Genomic DNA, 19,696 nt, shown 5'->3' with positions numbered 1-19,696 from the left:
TCTGTATCTTGTGTTGTTTTTATTGTTTTATATATTATGCAATTGTCTGCGAATAATCTGACTTTTGTTCCTGAACTAATGTAATTTGGTAAATCGTTTATGTAAATTAAAAATAGTAGTGGACCTAAGACTGTTCCTTGAGGTACGCCTGAGTTTACTGTTATTGGTGTTGATTTAGAGCCATTTATTATTACAGTTTGTTCTTTCCCTATCAGAAAATCTTTAATCCACTGATGCAGTGGACCATCAATGCCAAAATATTTTAATTTTTTAAGCAAACTATGGTGGTGAACTTTGTCAAAAGCTTTGGAAAAATCTAGTAAGAAAGCATCTATTTGCTCACTATCATCTAAACCTTTTAAAAAATTATCAATTAGTCTTATTAGTTGTGTTTCACATGATCTATATTTTCTAAAGCCATGTTGGTATGGTGTAAGGACATTATGTTTGTCTAAGTGGTTTATAATGTAACTACACATTATGTTTTCTAGGATTTTACATGTGATGCGGGTAAGTGATACTGGTCTGTAATATTTACAACACATGTCCTTGCCGAACTGGCGTGCATTGTCACTCGTCACGGTTGACCGCTCGTCTAGCGCTGGCCTGGGGCGATTGGCGTAGTCTAAAAACACACACAGCACTACCCCCATCTGTCCCCACCGCCAGGTTTATAAATAAATCAGTTCTGGATCCGTTAGTATTATAACTTACCCCAAACAATCAAAACAACCAAAGAGAGAATGAAGAATACTGTCTTCATGATGGCGCTGGAATACGCTGGACTTGCGATGTAGGGCAGTGCGATTAGACTTCTGATCGGAACCAAGCACTGACCTAAATATAAAGCAGGAGATTATTTTGAAGCAACAATTGTAAAATGTTTTACATGTTTCGGATGTTCCTTCAGAGTGGAAGAAAATTACTTCTTAGTCCAAACCTCCCGCAGGACGACGGGGGATGGGAGCGGGCAGGGTTTAAAAACTCGTTCGTACCTCACTCGGTCAGACTCTATCACCGCCACTCATTGATCAGGGAACATGAAATGCACCAAGATACCTGTGTGTAGTCGCTGAATGAACTCTTTATGTTGTCTGTTGTATTTATGTGTATTTTTCTGTTGTGTTGTCTTTATATGAGAAACGAGTCCTTGTAATCACAACAAATTTCCATAAGGATCAATAAAGCAGTCTTAGTCTTAGTCTTAAACCCTATACCATCGATAAATCTAATCGACAGTCCAATGCGCAAACGGCATGACCAGGCAGCCATCCGGCCCTTACTTTAACTGAAGCAACCATTAGTGTTTATGGTAGGTGCGTTGAAAACTAGCCATAGGAGCTGTCGTTTTTTATGCAGTATGTACAGGTGGAAAAAAATAAGGGAAATTATTGCTTATTATTTTTAAATTAGTATTCCCAAATACGGCTAAATATGTAGTGTTTCGCCCCCTTAAATAATTTAACATGCTGTTTCTCCCATTTGCATTCTCGGACCAAGCTAAAACTTTTAAAAATATTTTATTATACCTAACAAAACATGAATTAATCACACAAAAACAACAAGTAGTCAATTAATTATTGGTATTGTTTTCGTTTATAGAGAATCAGGAGAAATAACACCTACAATGTTCAGAGATATGATTGTAAGTACGGAGTTCATTGCCTTAGATAAGCTTTTTTAAGGATAGTTTATATTTTGCTTGTTTAATAATCATTATTGTTTTGCTTGGTTTTTGGATGACTAGAAGTAAAAAAAAAAGTTGTTAGATTAGCAAGCATGAATTAAAATGATATCTTTATTTAATATAAGCAAAAAAAGTTGTTAGATTAGCAAGCATGAATTAAAATGATATCTTTATTTAATATAAGCAAAAAAAAGTTGTTAGATTAGCAAGCATGAATTAAAATGATATCTTTATTTAATATGAGCAAAAAAAGTTGTTAGATTAGCAAGCATGAATTAAAATGATACCTTTATTTAATATAAGCCAAAAAAAAGTTGTTAGATTAGCAAGCAGGAATTAAAATGATATCTTTATTTAATATAAGCAAAAAAAGTTGTTAGATTAGCAAGCATGAATTAAAATGATACCTTTATTTAATATAAGCCAAAAAAAGTTGTTAGATTAGCAAGCAGGAATTAAAATGATATCTTTATTTAATATAAGCAAAAAAAGTTGTTAGATTAGCAAGCATGAATTAAAATGATACCTTTATTTAATATAAGCCAAAAAAAGTTGTTAGATTAGCAAGCAGGAATTAAAATGATATCTTTATTTAATATAAGCAAAAAAAGTTGTTAGATTAGCAAGCATGAATTAAAATGATACCTTTATTTAATATAAGCCAAAAAAAGTTGTTAGATTAGCAAGCAGGAATTAAAATGATACCTTTATTTAATATAAGCAAAAAAGTTGTTAGATTAGCAAGCATGAATTAAAATGATATCTTTATTTAATATAAGCCAAAAAAAGTTGTTAGATTAGCAAGCAGGAATTAAAATGATATCTTTATTTAATATAAGCCAAAAAAAGTTGTTGGATTAGCAAGCATGAATTAAAATATCTTTATTTAATATAAGCATATTTGGTTTCGTTTCTGATTTCATTGGTACCGGTATTTGTAAGTTGTTGAATACATATGTAAGTCCATTGTATTTACTTATCTACGCGTACACTACGAAAGCGGTTCAGAGGCCGACCTGCTAAAGTCTGGAAAAACCGGTCCTAATAAATTAGTTGTCATAAGTCGTTAAGTTCCAAATTAAAATGGACTAATTAACGCAATAACCACACCATATAACTAACTAGACACGTGACCTGAACACCAGTGTTGAGGAAAAAAAGGAACCCTAGCGGGTCAAGGGCACAGTTTATTGAATCAAACATGGCGACGAAGTGATTTGGAATAACCGTAAGCGGGGAATGGGGGGGGGGAGGGGGATAATGCTAGTGAGATTGAGATACATTGTCGGAATGGATCACAGCAGCACAAACATCGAATCTCGTGTAGGATAGGTGTACTTTAGACAGAGGCGGCGCAAGGCGTAGGAGAAGAGTGCCACCGCCCGCAGTCTCGAAGTTCAAGAGACCTCGCAAATCAAAGGTTCAGGGAGTGTGTTTTAAAAGTCATGAGTGCAACTTAAAAATGAGGTCATAAAACGCAATAAAGTCAAATCAGTGACTTCTAACTTTACAGATCTATAAAGAACTACAAAAAAAGTGATCCCAAATTGACACGACCTCAGGAAAGACAGCAAATCAGCTACTCCAAATCATAACAGAAAATACAATGAAAGAATTGAACACAAGTATTTATATTTGTTTGTTTGTAAATGTTTTGTTTTACATGTTTCGGATGTTCCTTCAGAGTTGAAGATAGTTTACTTCCTAGTCCAAACCTCCCGCAGGACGACGGGGGATGGGAGCGGGCAGGGTTTGAACCCTCGACCGTCGATAAATCCGAACGACAGTCCAGCGCGCAAACCGCACGACCAGGCAGCCATCCATATTGAGTTACAATTTTTTGTTAACAATCTGTAAATACAACCTCTACTGAAAGCAGCTTTTGAAAATTGAAACTCATTTTTACAATAATAAGAAGAAATACCATGGGTCTGAAAAAAATTTATTTCTTAAAAGTTTTGACGTATAAATCCAATCTTATCTTATATGATACAGACGTTATTTCAAAAAAAAAAAAAAAGAAAAAAAAGATGATGATTACGTCCTACGCGTCATGCATATAGTTATGCATATTAACCAATGACCTAAACTCTGCCAAGTCACTGGTTTTTCTGGCTAGCTCAGGCAAACCATTCCATGCTCTAATAGCACTAGGGAAGAAAGAGTATTTGTACAAATTTGTCATAACTTATACACACACACCAGAGATGCCATAGTTTATTTGTCTCCATTAAATTTAAATATCAGGTGACCGAGCCTCGCTCGGATGAATAATTTGTTAAGGAAGGATATTTACCCGAAGTTATTTTGGGAATATTGTTGTAATTACGAAAATGAACTATCGGGTAAAGACTATCAATCCGAAGAGTTGCTTTTTAGTTCTTTCAGTTCTCAATGTAATTGTACATGGCGATTAGAATAGAAAGTCCCTCCAATAGTAGGCCTATAGAAAACCACAGCTCACGTCTTAACGTTTTACATTGCTTCTTTCATGTAGAACTATTGGGCTATTATAGGCTTGTAAGAAAGTCTTTGCAGTATAACTTCTAAAATGGTTACTTCATGACATTTAATACTGCAATTAGTATATTTATTATGGCTCTGAGACATGGACACTTTACAGAAAAAACTAAGACTTCTTGAGTGCTTTCACCAAAGATGCTTGCGCTCCATCATGGACATACGGTGGCAGGACAGCACTACATACAGCGATGTCCTTGCCAACGCCGGTATGGACAGTATAGTGGGACTTCTTATGGTCCGACAGTTGCACTGGGTAGGGCACGTATCCCGTATGGGAGACGAACGAATGCCAAAGGCAGTCTTTTTTTGTGAGCTAAAATGTGGTCGACGTAACAGAGGCGCTCCACGGAAATTCTTCAAAGACCAGCCTAGTCGTCAACTTTCCTTGGCTGACATAGAAGAGAGCACCTGGTTGCATGCGGCCTCAGAACGAGACAGCTGGAGGTCTCTCACGAAGGCCGCGAGATACACATTTGAGACCAAAAGAAAATCTGCTGCCGAGAACAAACGCAGACGGCGAAAAGAAAATCTAAATCGGCCACCTGCGGACAATGGTTATGCTTGCCCTGGATGTGGCAAAATATGTAGGTCACAGTTGGGGCTGCACAGCAAAGGAAATACTGCATTCCTCACTTATCTTCGGACTCGAATTTCATACCTTTTTGCAAGAATATTGCTGTTTGTATTGTGGTCTTTGGTAAAGTCGTTCAAGAAGTCTTAGTTGCTTTCTATAAAGTACTCATGTCTCAGATCCACATAGAGGGGTTGAGAGAATACTGGTTGACACTGATTTTTGTAGACAGGCGGAGCGATTTATTTCGCCACACTCTCGCTTGGAGGCGTCCAAAAGCACGACTATCCATGATCACATATCAACCTCTCTTTAAAGCAATGCGTCAATTGATAAAATGCTTCCCAGATAATGTGAAGTTATCTACCACTTTAAGGGATGTCTATGCGCAGTGATCTTTGGGCTGAGTAGGTTTTATTGGATGACTTTTGTAACATGACTTCTGTTTTACCGAGGTTTATAGGTTAACAAATAAAAAAAAGGCAGCAGCGTGATGAAAATTCGTTGACCGCGAGCTGGATATCATCAGGGCCAGCCCTAGGCCTATGCTGTCACAGTGGTGGACTCCGAAGGTTCAAAAGCCCCGCGCTAATTCTAGGTGTAAATTATTAAATTAAACCATTATAATTTATAATAGGGTTCCCGTGGTCTCCTTGTTTTCAAGGAGCTCCTGGAAATCTCCTGAAACTCATAAAAATGTCCTTAAAAAGACAAAATTGTCACTTTGGGGTGTCAATCAATATGGTAAATGCCAATCCTACGCGTGATATAAAAAAACGGCATCGTCAGCTTTCATTTAATAAAAATGTAATGCAAATACGAATTTATTTTCTAATACAAAATCTTTATTTTCACTTAATATCTTTATCTCTACCCTTACTGGTCCGCGCGCAATTCTCACATTTCACATAGGGCCCCGCCAATGTTAGGGCCGGCCCTGATTGTGCAAGTAAGGCATAGATATGCTGTGTTATGACCATTTCCTATGTTTTGGTATTGGACAGCAGACTTCGAAGCTTAAACACATTGCAATAATTCACCAGCAAAATAATAACAAAGTAAAAGCTACCTACGGGTGTAAGCAATTAAAGTGTAAACAACTTATAAAGCCTTTAAAACACAATAACTAATCTTACATTAAGATATTTAATTTCATTATTTTTCTTCCATAAATTCCTAATGGATCAATGTACAATAAGATGGTGCGCAAATGTTTAATTACGCCAATTGAATCATTAAAACTTGTTCTTGTTTGCGAAGAAATGTCTTAGTGTACTGCTGTGAGGCTAGTGACGTAAGCGGTGTCAAGTTTTTTTTCCCATTGACGTCATACAGAAAATTTCATTCATAAAACATTCTAGCCAAAATAAAATTTTCGATAATGAGCCATTTTCAAACCGATATAACGGTCGACCTCGAGTTTTCCCGATGTGGCCAGTGAGTTGAGAATTTTTTTCTCACTATTATGCACATACCGTGAACTTTTAAAGAAAATCGTTAGAGCCGTTTTCGAAATAAAATTTATATATATATATATATATATATATATATATATATAATATCAGGTGACCGAGCCTCGCTCGGATGAATAATTTGTTAAGGAAGGATATATACCCGAAGTCATTTTGAGAATATTTTTGTACCAGGTGGCCGAACCTCGCTCTGTTAAATAATTTTGGAAGGTTATATACCCGAAATCATTTTGGGAATATTCTTGTAATTACGAAAATGAACGATCGGATAAAGACTACTAATCTGTTCTGTTAGTTCTAATTGTAGGCCTAATTGTACATGTCGATTAAATTTAAAGTCTTTTAAGTCCTCCTACAGTCTAGACAAACTACAGCTCACGTCCGTCTTATAGTTTTACAATCCATCTTTTGCGTAAAACTATTGTAGGCTTACTATTATTGGCTTGGAAGAAAGTCTTTGCAGTGTAACTTCTCTACGTTATAGGGTAAAACATTCACTTAGTGACAAAGTAAAATGGCGCATTTTTTCTTATTAGACTTAAATCATGGCATTAGTTTTCTAAAGAAACGTTTCCGTGGGGCACCTCTGTTACGCCAAACAATATGCTCGTTACCCATACGGGATACGTGCCCTGCCCAGCCTGACTGTCGGACTATAGGAAGTTCATACCGGCTTTTACCATCCATCCATCCTAGTGGTGCTATGGCCTGCTTTTACACATCCATCCATTCAGATCTCTCCTGGCCCTAACTCCAAGCTTTTTACCGAAGTTTATAGTTAAATCAAAAGAGGTTGCAGTGTACGCAAACTCGTTGACCGCTAGATGGATATCATGTTTAGTGTGAGCAAGTAAGGCGTAAAGAAGCTGTGTTATGACCATTTCCTTTGTTTTGGTACAGGAGAGGTAGACACTGAAGCATGAACACATGGTAATAATTCATCAGCAAAATAATAATAATAATAAGGCTTGTCTTAGAGTCCGAAAATTAATGAGGATTGCAGCTGTGACCTACATATCTTGCCACATCCAGGGCAAGCATAACCATTGTCCGCGGTGCTCGATTAAGATTTTCTTTTAGCGTCTGCGTCTGTCCTCGGCAGCAAATTTTCTTTTGGTCTCAAATGTGTATCCGCGGCCTTTGTATAGAGGGAATTCTTTAAGTCCGACAGTTACGCTGGACAGAACAGTATCCTGTATGGGAGACGAATCTCAGACGAACGCATGCCAAAGGCAGTCTTTTTTGGTCAGCTAAAAAATGGTCGACGTAACACCGAAACCCTTAAGACCAGCTTATGGCGCAAACTTGACTTAGCTGACATAGAAGAGAGCACCTGATTGCATGGGGCCTCAGGACGAGACAGCTGGAGGTCACCAGCAAAATAAACAACAAAGTAAAAGGTATCTACACCGCTCTACACAATTAAAGTGTAAACAACTTATTAAGCACTTAAAACACAATAACTAATCATATATCGGCACATTTAATTTCATTACTTTTCTTTCATAGTTCTATAATAAATCAATCTACAATAAGATGGTGCGCAAATGTTTAATTAGGTCTATTGATCCTTTAAAACTCGTTCGGCTTTGCAAAGAAATATTTTAGTGTACTGCGGTAAGCCTAGTGACGTAAGCAGCGTTTTTCCCGTTTACGTCATGGAAATTTTTCATTCATAAAACATTCTAGCCAAAATTAATTTTTCGATATTGAGGCATTTTCAAACCGATATAACGGTCGACCTCGAGTTTTCCCGATGTGGCCAATGAGTTGAGAATTTTTTTCTCACTAATATGCACATACCTTGAAATTTTAAAGAAAATCGTTAGAGCCGTTTTTGAAATAAAATTTATATATATATATATATATATATATATATATATATATATATATATAAATAATATCAGGTGACCGAGCCTCGCTCGGATGAATAATTTGTCAAGAAAGGATATATACCCGAAGTCATTTTGAGAATATTTTTGTACCAGGTGGCCGAACCTCGCTCTGTTAAATAATTTCGGAAGGTTATATACCCGAAGTCATTTTGGGAATATTCTTGTAATTACGAAAATGAGCGATCGGATAAAGACTACTAATCTGAAGAGTTGTTTTAGTGTTCTGTTAGTTCTAATTGTAGGCCTAATTGTACATGTCGATTAAATTTAAAGTCTTTTAAGTCCTCCTACAGTCTAGACAAACTACAGCTCAAGTCCGTCTTATAGTTTTACAATCCATCTTTTGCGTAAAACTATTGTAGGCTTACTATTATTGGCTTGGAAGAAAGTCTTTGCAATGTAACTTCTCTACGTTATAGGGTAAAACATGCACTTAATGACAAAGTAAAATGGCGCATTTTTTCTTATTAGACTTAAATCATGGCATTAGTTTTCTAAAGAAACGTTTCCGTGGGGCACCTCTGTTACGCCAAACAATATGCTCGTTACCCATACGGGATACGTGCCCTGCCCAGCCTGACTGTCGGACTATAGGAAGTTCATACCGGCTTTTGCCATCCATCCATCCTAGTGGTGCTATGGCCTGCTTTTACACATCCATCCATTCAGATCTCTCCTGGCCCTAACTCCAAGCTTTTTACCGAGGTTTATAGTTAAATCAAAAGAGGCTGCAGTGTACGCAAACTGGTTGACCGCTAGATGGATATCATGTTTAGTGTGAGCAAGTAAGGCGTAGAGAAGTTGTGTTAAGACCATTTCCTTTGTTTTGGTACAGGAGAGGTAATTACATGGTAATAATTCACCAGCAAAATAATAATAATAATAAGGCTTGTCTTAGAGTCCGAAAATTAATGAGGATTGCAGCTGTGACCTGCATATCTTGCCACATCCAGGGCAAGCATAACCATTGTCCGCGGTGCTCGATTAAGATTTTCTTTTAGCGTCTGCGTCTGTCCTCGGCAGCAAATTTTCTTTTGGTCTCAAATGTGTATCCGCGGCCTTTGAATAGAGGGAATTCTTTAAGTCCGACAGTTACGCTGGACAGAGCAGTATCCTGTATGGGAGACGAATCTCAGACGAACGCATGCCAAAGGCAGTCTTTTTTGGTGAGCTAAAAAGTGGTCGACGTAACACCGAAACCCTTAAAAGACTAGCTTATGGCGCAAACTTTACTTAGCTGACATAGAAGAGAGCACATGGTTGCATGCGGCCTCAGAACGAGACAGATGGAGGTCACCAGCAAAATAAACAACAAAGTAAAAGGTAGCTACACCGCTCTACGCAATGAAAGTGAAACAATTTATTAAGCACTTAAAACGTAATAACTAATCATATATCGGCACATTTAATTTCATTACTTTTCTTTCATAGTTCTATAATAAATCAATCTACAGTAAGATGGTGCGCAAATGTTTAATTAGGTCTATTGATCCTTTAAAACTCGTTCTTGTTTGCAAAGAAATATTTTAGTGTACTACGGTAAGCCTAGTGACGTAAGCAGCATTTTTCCCGTTTACGTCATGGAAAATTTTCATTCATAAAACATTGCAGCCAAAATTAATTTTTCGATAATGAGGCATTTTCAAACCGATATAACGGTCAAACTCGAGTTTTCCCGATGTGGCCAATGTGTTGAGAATTTTTTTCTCACTATTATGCACATACCGTGAAATTTTAAAGAAAATCGTTAGAGCCGTTTTCGAAATAAAATTTATATATATACATATAAATATATATACATACATACATACATACATACAAGAATTGCTCGCTTAAGAGTATAGGATATATACATACATACAAGAATTGCTCGCTTAAGAGTATAGGATATATATAAATATATATACATACATACAAGAATTGCTCGTTTAAGAGTATAGGATTAAATTTAGTTGTTATAAACTTTAATTTCTGTTATTTAAAAAGAGAATACATTCTCCTATATATCTATACCAAAAGTAACGTTTCCTGATTACAAACAAAAATGTTATTGAAGTTTGATCATGACAGGGTGGAATGTACAAATGTGAAAAATGAACAATTCTGCCAGAACTTGGAAACAATTAGGGAGATATAAGAGTTACATAACTTTTTTCTCTCAGAACAAAACCAAAACCTAATAAAATACCCAGAAAGACACATAGGCACATTCCTTGTTCCATATGCCAGGACCAATTTGTACAAACACTCCTTGTTCCCTACTACTATTAGAGCAAGGAATGGGTTGCCAGAGTCAGCCAGGAAAACCAACGTCTTGTTAGAATTGAAGTCATTGATTAACATGTATGACTACATTGACATACTGACACGCGTAAAATGTTATTTTCTTTTTTTTTTTTTGAAGTAACGTCTGTATTTTATAAGATATTATTCAAGACAGAGCCAATGATTTAGTAAAGTTTAAATCTTGGATTAACATGATTAACAGATGGATACGCTATTGACGTTAAGATCTTTCCATATGCTAGGACACATATTTAGAATGCAACTTCTTTCCTAGTGCTTTAGAGCAGCGGTTCTCAATCATTTATCTCGGAGACCCCTTTTTTAGTATTCACAACAATGCGGCGAACCCCAATAGTAACATTATTTTCGTTCATAGGCATAAAAACAACTGTTTGCTTTATCGCTTTTATAATTTATAGAGCTCAGTAAACTCTTTCTTTCTCCGGAACACTTTCATCTTTGAGTGGGAATAGACGTCTGCCAGGGGCAAAATGTACGTCAGATTTAAAAAAAAACACATGTTTTCGATGGTTTTAGGTGACCCCCCGGCAAATCGTCATTCGACCCCTAAGGGGGACGTCATCCACAGGGTGAGAACCCCTGCCTGGGAATATGGGTCGGGTTGCAGGCAAGTATTTATTGTATTTGGCTATTATTTGTACTATTACTTTGCTAACTCGATAAGCCCAGAAAATGGTTTAGTCGAGCGTGTGGTCCAGAATTGAAAGTTTTCGAATTGTACACACAAAAAAAAGGAAATGATTATTTTGAAACAAACATACACATTTTTTTTCATAAGTTTCATTTTTTGTTTAAACATTCCTTTTTTATATTTATATAGTAAAAGTTAGATGTTATAGGATTCATTATCAAATGTACGTTACTGTTGGTAGATATTTCGGGGGTTCCCTTTTGATCTGACATTCATTTAGATATAGGCCTATATGTGTCTAGCTAATAGCTATATGTGTTTAGCGTTGTTTTTATAAACATGATATTTTGGTATTGTCAGCCTTAAACCAAAACATATCCACAATACTAAAGGTTAATGAAAACAAGTCGCACTTGTTAATTGCTAAAATTAAAATAATTACTCTAGTAGGTCAAATTAGTAGCGTTTCCAACATAAATTTTCAGCTATATATACAGGCCAGTGCGTCGTTCGAGTCACACCAGACGACTAACCGCACTGATCTTTATATTTTGTGTAAGCCCAGCATATCGTAGCAGCATTCACCATGAAGACAGTATTTATTATTCTTGCCCTGATTGTCTGTGGTAAGTCTTAAGAACTGATCTAGACTGTAAATTGTGGTGCTTGTTATAGTATATTGTTACGATCTTCTCTACCAGGCCTTCTGCAAACACTGCCCAACAACACAACACAGCACATCTAAAACATCAACTTGACAACAAGAGCTTCAATAAACAAAGTGGCGGTTTATTTACAATTACATCGACAACAGCCAATAAACACAATTGGCTACAGTAACTTCAAATGCTCTGCTACACTACAGAACTGCCTAACTAATCACTACAAGTCTCTCTAGCTCGTACAGCTACATTTTCGAGGACTCACTTCGTAGCACACAGTCCTTACTGCTTGCTGTCCTGGACTCTACTGTCCTTTCTAACACACTGTCTCTCGTCTGTAAAGGCTTTGTGGTCACATGACCATAACATTGGTCATATTGCATGCATTAGCAGTAATGTTCCTTGTTCAACAGCCCTTGACCTGTGTGATTGACCTGAATCATGTGTGTCAGTAGGCCGCACACACATTAACCCTTTCAGTCCGCCACTAGGGTTATAACAATATTGTTTTCAATGTATTCCGCTTCTTGCATGTTTAATAAATAGCTTTTTATTAACATTCATTGTTTGAAAACATGTTTTTGAAAGGATATGATTATTTGTGATGGCTATTTAGTAGAAAAAAAATTGTGTTTGAGTGCGGTCGTTTTTTTTTTCTTTTAAAGAAGGAATTGTTACAATTTGTGTATGTTTAATCTCTGATTTTTTTTTTATTCCTTCCTTGTTCTATTCTCTCTGTCTCTCTGTCTCTCTCTCCCTCCCTGACTAATCACTTCTCTCCCTCTTGCGATGGTCGAAAACAATTCAAAAAATAAACAAGTTATTACTTAGCGTGCACCCAGAACAACTAAAACCCTTTTAATGGTCGAATTGGCAGTGAAATTAAATAATTTTCCTAAAACGATTTCAATGTCTCAATTTAGAACCGGTAAGCCGAGGAATAGTGACAATAGTCAGAGACTGTAAGTAAGTAGTAAAGTTCCCCTTTCAGACCTTGCGATATATGGGGCAGACGATGTCAAGGTCATCTGTTTCTAAGGGGGTGGTGGCTGAGTGGTTAATCGCTCGGCTTCTGAACCTGAGGTTATGGGTTCGAATCTCGGTGAAGGCTGGGGTTTTGAATTTCGGGATTTTTAGGACGTCCCTGAGTCCACCCAACTCTGACTTTAGTTGGGGAAAGTAAAGACCGTTGGTCGTTTTGATGGCCACATGACACCCTGCTCGTTAACCGTTGGCCATAGAAACAGATAACGGTCTATTGTACATAGACCATTTTGTTTTGGGAGGGAGTGGTAAGTTATACTTGAATTCATGGGACAAAAATATTCGTAAGTGGGGGGCGCTAATATGCTGGACGATCCATTTAAGGATTAAACAAAAATAGTTCCAGCTAAAATTTGCAACATTTAGTATCATTTCTTTCCAACGCTGCTAAGATTGAGTATCAGGGATAGTAGAATTCATGGGTTAAGAAACAGAAAGCTTCCGGCAAAAAAAAAGCAGCAACAGCTAAGCGTACAGAACTATTTTGTTTTGCGGAGGTATGAGACATGGGGAAAAAGTCATTCACAGGCAAAAAAAAAATAATAAAAAAATACCCTGAGTGGCGGGCAAGGGTCGGCATTCAATGTGGTCATTCTTAAAATATTTTTTCCCATTAGGCCTAGGGCCGTTCCAACGAAGAATGCTAGTGGAGTTGGGGTTTCAAATTAACTCTTTCTCTCCTAACTGACGATACCAACGTTGATTTCATCAGAATGTGGTAAATAATTACGGAGAGAAAGAGTTAAACATGTGTAGAGCGTTTGGGGGTTTGGGGGGAAGACGTTACAATTGGACAATCCAAGAATGGGATTTTTTTTTAAAGAGTACATCAGTTGGGCCAAAGTATTGTCTGTGCAGAGTCAAAATTAGTGGGTTGCTGGATGTTTTACCAAAAAACCAGAAAGATGATTGGTTGTCGAGAGTGTGTGTTGGGGGAAGGTTAATGTGTGCCTACCATTGAAATAAGAAAAAAAAAAAGTCCCTGTCAAATTAATTATATACCAACTATTTCAACCGTGGCAAAGCAGGGGTGTCAGCTAGTCTATATCTCTCCTTAACTCTTCATCCTTTTCTCCTTCACTCTCTCTCTCTCTCCATCATTTTCTTCTTTTTTTTTCTTTCTTCACTCTCTCTCTCTCTCCATCATTTTCTTCTTTTTTTTTCTTTCTTCACTCTCTCTCTCTCTCTCCATCATTTTCTTCTTTTTTTTCTTTCTCTATCGCTCCTTCTTTTTGTCCTTCTCTTGTCTTATAATTTCAATAACATCTTCTCTTCCCCTCTCTTTCTCCCTCTCTCCATCAATCACTAACTTCATTTTTAACGCAAATATTTTTTTTTCCAGCCGTCGTGGCCGACAACTACAGATGCCCCAACCCGGGTGACGCTTTTGAATGCTTTGAGTCTGACGCCACTGCCAGGTTCTGTGTGTCTGGTAAACGGGGAGCCTACGTCATCTGCTCCAAATGCAGAAGGAAATACGAGTTCTGCGCGTGAGTTTTGATTCTTTCAATACTAGTTTTAATTCTGAAATTCAGGGCCGGTTCTACCAGACAAAAAAAAGTACTAGACAGCGACAAAGGCAGCTAAAAATTGAAATTATATGCAGTTCAGAAGCACAAAATAATAGTGCTAATTAATATAACATTTTGTTACAACTGTTTTCCATTTTAGCCTCCATTACAAGAAATATGTTTGTCCATTTTGTCCTTATTTTGTTTATTAATGCGACATTTGCAACACAACTGCTGGGTTTTATGAGTGTGTAGTTTCTCAACATTATATTTTTTTTTTGTAGTCATGTTCTCTCTTAGTGCTCTCTACTTGTCCATTAGACATAACTCTCTAAATACACTGAATAAAGATAGGTGTTAGCAGACGTCAAGTTTATTGAGTAGAAATAACTTGGCTAATCTAGCCGCAAAGGCAAAGGCACACTGTACATACAAATAATAAAGTCACAACCATAGCTACCAATTTTATGTTCAGAATTAAACTCACATATCACTTAACAGTACACATACTCTTGCTCTGGAGATTCAAAGGTATATGTCCCTACTCTACAAAAAAAAAAAAAAAACAAGGGCAACAACTGAGGTTTTCACTTCGTGGTCAGTTTCAGACCGATTGCTTTCCCATGTAAAAGACACGAGATGATCAATGATTACAAATTCACTTCACGTCGCAGTTAGTCTCAATCGAGGCCGTGACAACATTGTTTTTTAATTCCATTATTATTTGTATTGCGCAACATTTATGCCAATAACAAGGTACTAGAATTTATAGAAAAATGTTTACTTTATTTTAAATGAGAAACATAGCAGATAGAGAATACTACACATTCCAGCCAATTTTAAAACAACATTTAATAAGACAGTCGTTCTCCAACTGTGATCCACGAGAAGACCGCACAGGTCTATACACACACACACACACACACACACACGCACACACACACACACACACAAATAGCCATTGCTTATCTATATAATAATTTTCTCACTAAAAGCCAGGTTAATCCGATCGGACAATTTGATTAATAATCCACTGGCCCCTAACTCCTGTTCAATATGTCAACTAATCATCCATGACTTTTGTTGACGCAGCATGGCAGACGATACTGATTAATCACAGTCCCTTTGATATAATGATATTTGGCGCATGAATATCAATTTCACTTATTTTACCAACGAATCAACGACGTTCTTTTAAGTCGTCTGCTATTCAAAGAAGTAGGCCAAGCTTTGTATTAATCAAACCGACGACACTGAGACTCCACGACACGTCGACATCGGTCTGGCTATTAATCGTGCATAATTAATGATTAAGTTGTACAGTGTTTATTGAATTGGTGTTGTTGTTTTTTCGCACACCCATCAAACCGTTAGATTATAGATAAATATTTGAAGCATAAGCAGACACCTGAAGAAGAGCTACCAATTAGTCAATTAATTACTGGTAATTGTTTATTTTGTTTGATACCTAGAAGAAAAAAATAAATCATTTAGTATTCATATAATATATGATATATATATATATATATATATATATATATATATATATATATATATATATATATATATATATATATATATATATATATGGCTAAATATGTAGGGTTTTGTCCACTTAGATAAATGTATATGTTATTACTCACACACCCATTTTCGGATCAAGTAAAAACTTTAAACAATTAGTTATTGTATCTAACAAAATAGGAAACAATCAGAAAAAAAAAAAACAATTAGTCAATTCATTATTTTTTATTCCATTATTTTGTTTGAGATCGAATATGGGAAATAACGTCTACACAACAGAGAGATATAGTTGTAAGTGCAAAGTTCTTCCCCTTAGATAACTTTGTTTTTTTTTAAAAGGATTTTTTAAAATTTATTTTGAGTATACTGAGAGGAACACTTGTGGGCCGATTCTGAGTTTGTGTTTCTACACAAACTATATAATTGTACGCTTGTTAATTTAAAGTTCACTTTATTTATTAACAGCTGAATTTTTACACAATTTCTCCTGTGACAGTATCTATACAAGACATTCTTTCAAATGTAGAAATAATGCAATGTGTGACCATTATCTCCATAGCAACGGCGCTAAGGTGTCCAAGAGACCGGAAGTTGAATGCAGACCAGATTGGGCCTCAACCGAATGTACTTCCGATAACAGTGATGTCCCCTCTGTCATGTAAATATTGAGGTCAGTGACATTTTCTTGAATGTTTTGAACTATAACAAAGAATTAATCCAGTATCAGTGTAAATATTCGCGCTGTATTATTATTGGGCTTTCGTTACAATGCTCCGGGTTTTAAAATGGGACTGCATCAGAGACGTGCTACTAGCAGACGACTGTGCCCCTAAAATCCTCAAACGAAGAAGACCTTCAAAAGAGCCTGTCCCTTTTTTGCTAACGCCTGCCAAAAATTATGGCCTCACTATAAATGTAAAAAAGACACAAGTGCTGCACCAACCTCCTCCAAATAAATCTGTCACAGGACCAGACATTCTTATAGAAACTGGTAAATGTTAAAAATAGTGTCTACAGCAGCGGTTCTCAATCTTTTAAGCTCGGCGACCCCTCTTTACAATCCCACACTCTGCCGCGACCCCATCTCCTCCGCTCAGACACACAGCAATAGAAGAATAGACCAAAACTATTCATTTTTTTCGATGGTCTCTGGCGACCCCTGGCAAATCGTCAATCGACCCCTAAAGGGGGTCGCGAACCACAGGTTGAGAACCCCTGGTCTATAGTGCAGCCCCACATCAGCGAATGCCAACCCTTGACGGCCAGGTAGACTTGCACGTGCCCGTGCTGCATTGGGCAGACGTCAAAGCAGAAGCGTAGTGAGGGGGGGACGCATGGAGAGAACGGTGCCCTGGGCGCTAAGCTCAGGGGGCGCCAGACGCAGAGGGAAGATTTTAAACAAAAAAAGATTGTTGATATTTTATATATTAGCTATATTTTGCACTTTTCAGGCCAAACTTTGACAGATTTAGGAAGCCACGGGCAAAATGTTTGTTTCTCAAATATTTTACATATTTCGGATGTTCCTTCAGAGTTGAAGATATTCTAGATTGTAGTCGAAACTTCCCGCTGGATGAAGGGGGGGGGGTGGCATCGGGCAGGGTTTGAACCTGGGACCATTGAGACAACATAGCGACAGTCCAGAACGCTTACCACATGATCAGACTGCCATCCAAGCTCATTACCCGTATGGTAAGGCGAGCATGACCCATATCAGCAGGGTTTCTGTCCAGGGCTTTTGCCAGAGAGGATTTAAGCCTCTCGAGCCCTCGCTAAAAATAAGCTTGACGATGATAATGCAGGGGTTGATGTGCAGGTATCATTATTTTATTAACACAAAAATGCTCATTATTTAGAGATACAGTTCAATTAACTCTATAATTTCTTTAGTCTCGTAATATTTTTTTTTCAATTCAGTGATTAAGTTGACTTTGTCTTACAGGTGATGTAAAGACACAACCAAGACACAACCAAGACACAACCAAGACACCAAACAGACCTGTTAGTACGTGTTATATTTATGGAATTCTCATATGAAGTTATTATGTAATAAACTCAAATATAAGAAAGAAAAGACATTTTTCTTTTGCTCTCTTCATTCATCTTATAAAATACAGACGTTACTTCAAAAATGAAGACGATTTCGTCCTACGCGTCATGGATCTAGTCATGCATATTAACCAATGACTTAAATTCTGCCAAGTCGCTGGTTTTCCTGGCTAGCTCAGGCAACCCATTCCAAGCTCTAATAGCACTAGGGAAGATGGAACATCTATATATATAATTCTCTTCATGGTTCAAGAGTTTGGACACCACGTAATGGAAAGATCACTCTTTTATTTTTGCAAGTCGAACGAGTAGAGTTACCCACGTAATTTTAGAGGCGAAAAAATAAAGGGGGGGGGGGGGGAAACAAGTAGAATTCAAGTAATCTATTCTGTATTCACCCGTCACTAAATAGCAAGGCCGGACTTAACCATTGTGGGGCCCTATGCGAAACGGATTTCGCGGGGCCCAGTTTGGGTAGGGATACGGGTAATAAGTGAAAATTAAGAATTTGTATTAGAAAATAAATTCGTCTTTGCATTTTATTCATTTTTTACTACGTACAGAATTACTTTACGAGCCTTGCGTGTAGCGAAGTCATACAGTATATCATAAAAATTCTATTTCCTACATAGATCACGCTCACTAGCATGAATTACCAAATGTTCCAATCTATCTACGAGAATTGTTGACCTCATTAGTTTGAGGCGCGAGAAGCTTCTTTTACTAGATTCCACAATTACGGGTAATGCATAATGCAGTTTTTTTTTATCACGCGTACGATTGGTGTTTACCCGCATTGAATGACACCCAAAAATGACAATTTCGTCTATATATTTAGATTTGTATGAGTTTTCAAAGATTTTAATAATTTCCGGAGATTTCCAGGACATTTTCATATATTTTGCGATTTCGGGAAATTTCCATGAGCTCCTGGTAAACCGACAAGAGACCGCGGGAAATCTGTTATAAGTTATAAAATGGTTTATACACCTAGACTAAGCGCGGCTCCAATGAAAGTGCAAGTGCTATGAAATTGCGGGGCCAACTGCGGCTAGTTTGTACATATTCACTGCTGCGTATGGAACGACGAATGTGCCTTTAATCCGTGTGTCTTTCTGAGTATTTTGTTAGATTTTGGTTTTGAAGGTTATGAATATATTCTAGCTTGCTACAAATTATTATGAATTTTTTTCATAACGTGGGAGACAACGACTTTAACAAGAGATGAATACATTATACACTATACAAGGTTAACTCTTTCTCTCCTAACTGACGATACCAACGTTGATTCCACCCAGAATGTGGTAAATAATTACGGAGAGAAAGAGTTAAATTAAAGACAAAAAAAAAACTTAACCTTTTGATGAACTGTTCGGATTTCTATCTCGTGTTGTTTCTCGGACGAGCTCGGGGTACTATTACTTAAGTGTAATATGTAGATCTAATATACACAGTGCACAAAAGAACATCAATAAGACTGCTTGCGTGGCAAATTGGATCTTTAGCGCCATGACTAAGGGTACAGTCCGATGCCTCTTTAGTCCCACGATGATAAAATAAAGCGTCTCTTCTTTATCCAGTCTCAAAACAACTTTTGTTCCATAATTCTGTCTCGTTATGTTTTGAATCTACCGTCACGTCACTAAAGCAAATCTCCGACTGTTGCTAACTTCTAAGCGCCAGCATGTTGCACTAGTATCTCTATACAACCATTCAGAGCCAATTATAAAATACAAAGGGGGAGGGGGATTACACGAAGAAAAAATCTACAAACTAAAAAAAAATTATGCATACGTGTATGAAAAAGAAAAAGAGATTGA

General features: G+C 37.0%; 2 protein-coding genes across 3 annotated transcripts in view; one reads left to right on the top strand and one right to left on the bottom strand.

Moving 5' to 3' along the window:
* The window catches only part of LOC106051475 (schistosomin-like), a 27,599-nt gene extending 8,242 nt beyond the window's left edge, over positions 1–19,357 (bottom strand). The window contains exons 1-2 of one of the 2 annotated variants that reach the window (XR_008778606.1): positions 19,234–19,357; positions 715–837 (exon numbers count right to left, since the gene is read on the bottom strand). Coding sequence is in view for 1 of the 2 variants with exons in the window: in XM_056033480.1 (XP_055889455.1) it covers positions 715–763 (49 nt within the window). In the remaining variant the exon portion in view is untranslated. Of the gene's footprint in view, positions 1–714; positions 838–19,233 lie in introns of those variants that run through there. The other variant, XM_056033480.1, reaches the window with a different exon arrangement.
* On the top strand, positions 11,553–17,901 carry LOC106051767 (schistosomin-like). Its single transcript, XM_056033481.1, has 4 exons — positions 11,553–11,712; positions 14,135–14,282; positions 16,387–16,497; positions 17,770–17,901. The coding sequence occupies exons 1-3, from the start codon at positions 11,673–11,675 to the stop codon at positions 16,487–16,489; spliced, it is 291 nt and encodes a 96-aa protein (XP_055889456.1). The 5' UTR covers positions 11,553–11,672; the 3' UTR covers positions 16,490–16,497; positions 17,770–17,901.
* Positions 19,358–19,696: the final 339 nt, after the last annotated feature.

The sequence above is a fragment of the Biomphalaria glabrata genome, chromosome 6, assembly GCF_947242115.1.
Source record: "Biomphalaria glabrata chromosome 6, xgBioGlab47.1, whole genome shotgun sequence".
In the NCBI taxonomy this organism is placed as follows: Eukaryota; Metazoa; Mollusca; class Gastropoda; family Planorbidae; genus Biomphalaria; species Biomphalaria glabrata.
This window is presented reverse-complemented; position numbering and strand designations above follow the sequence as displayed.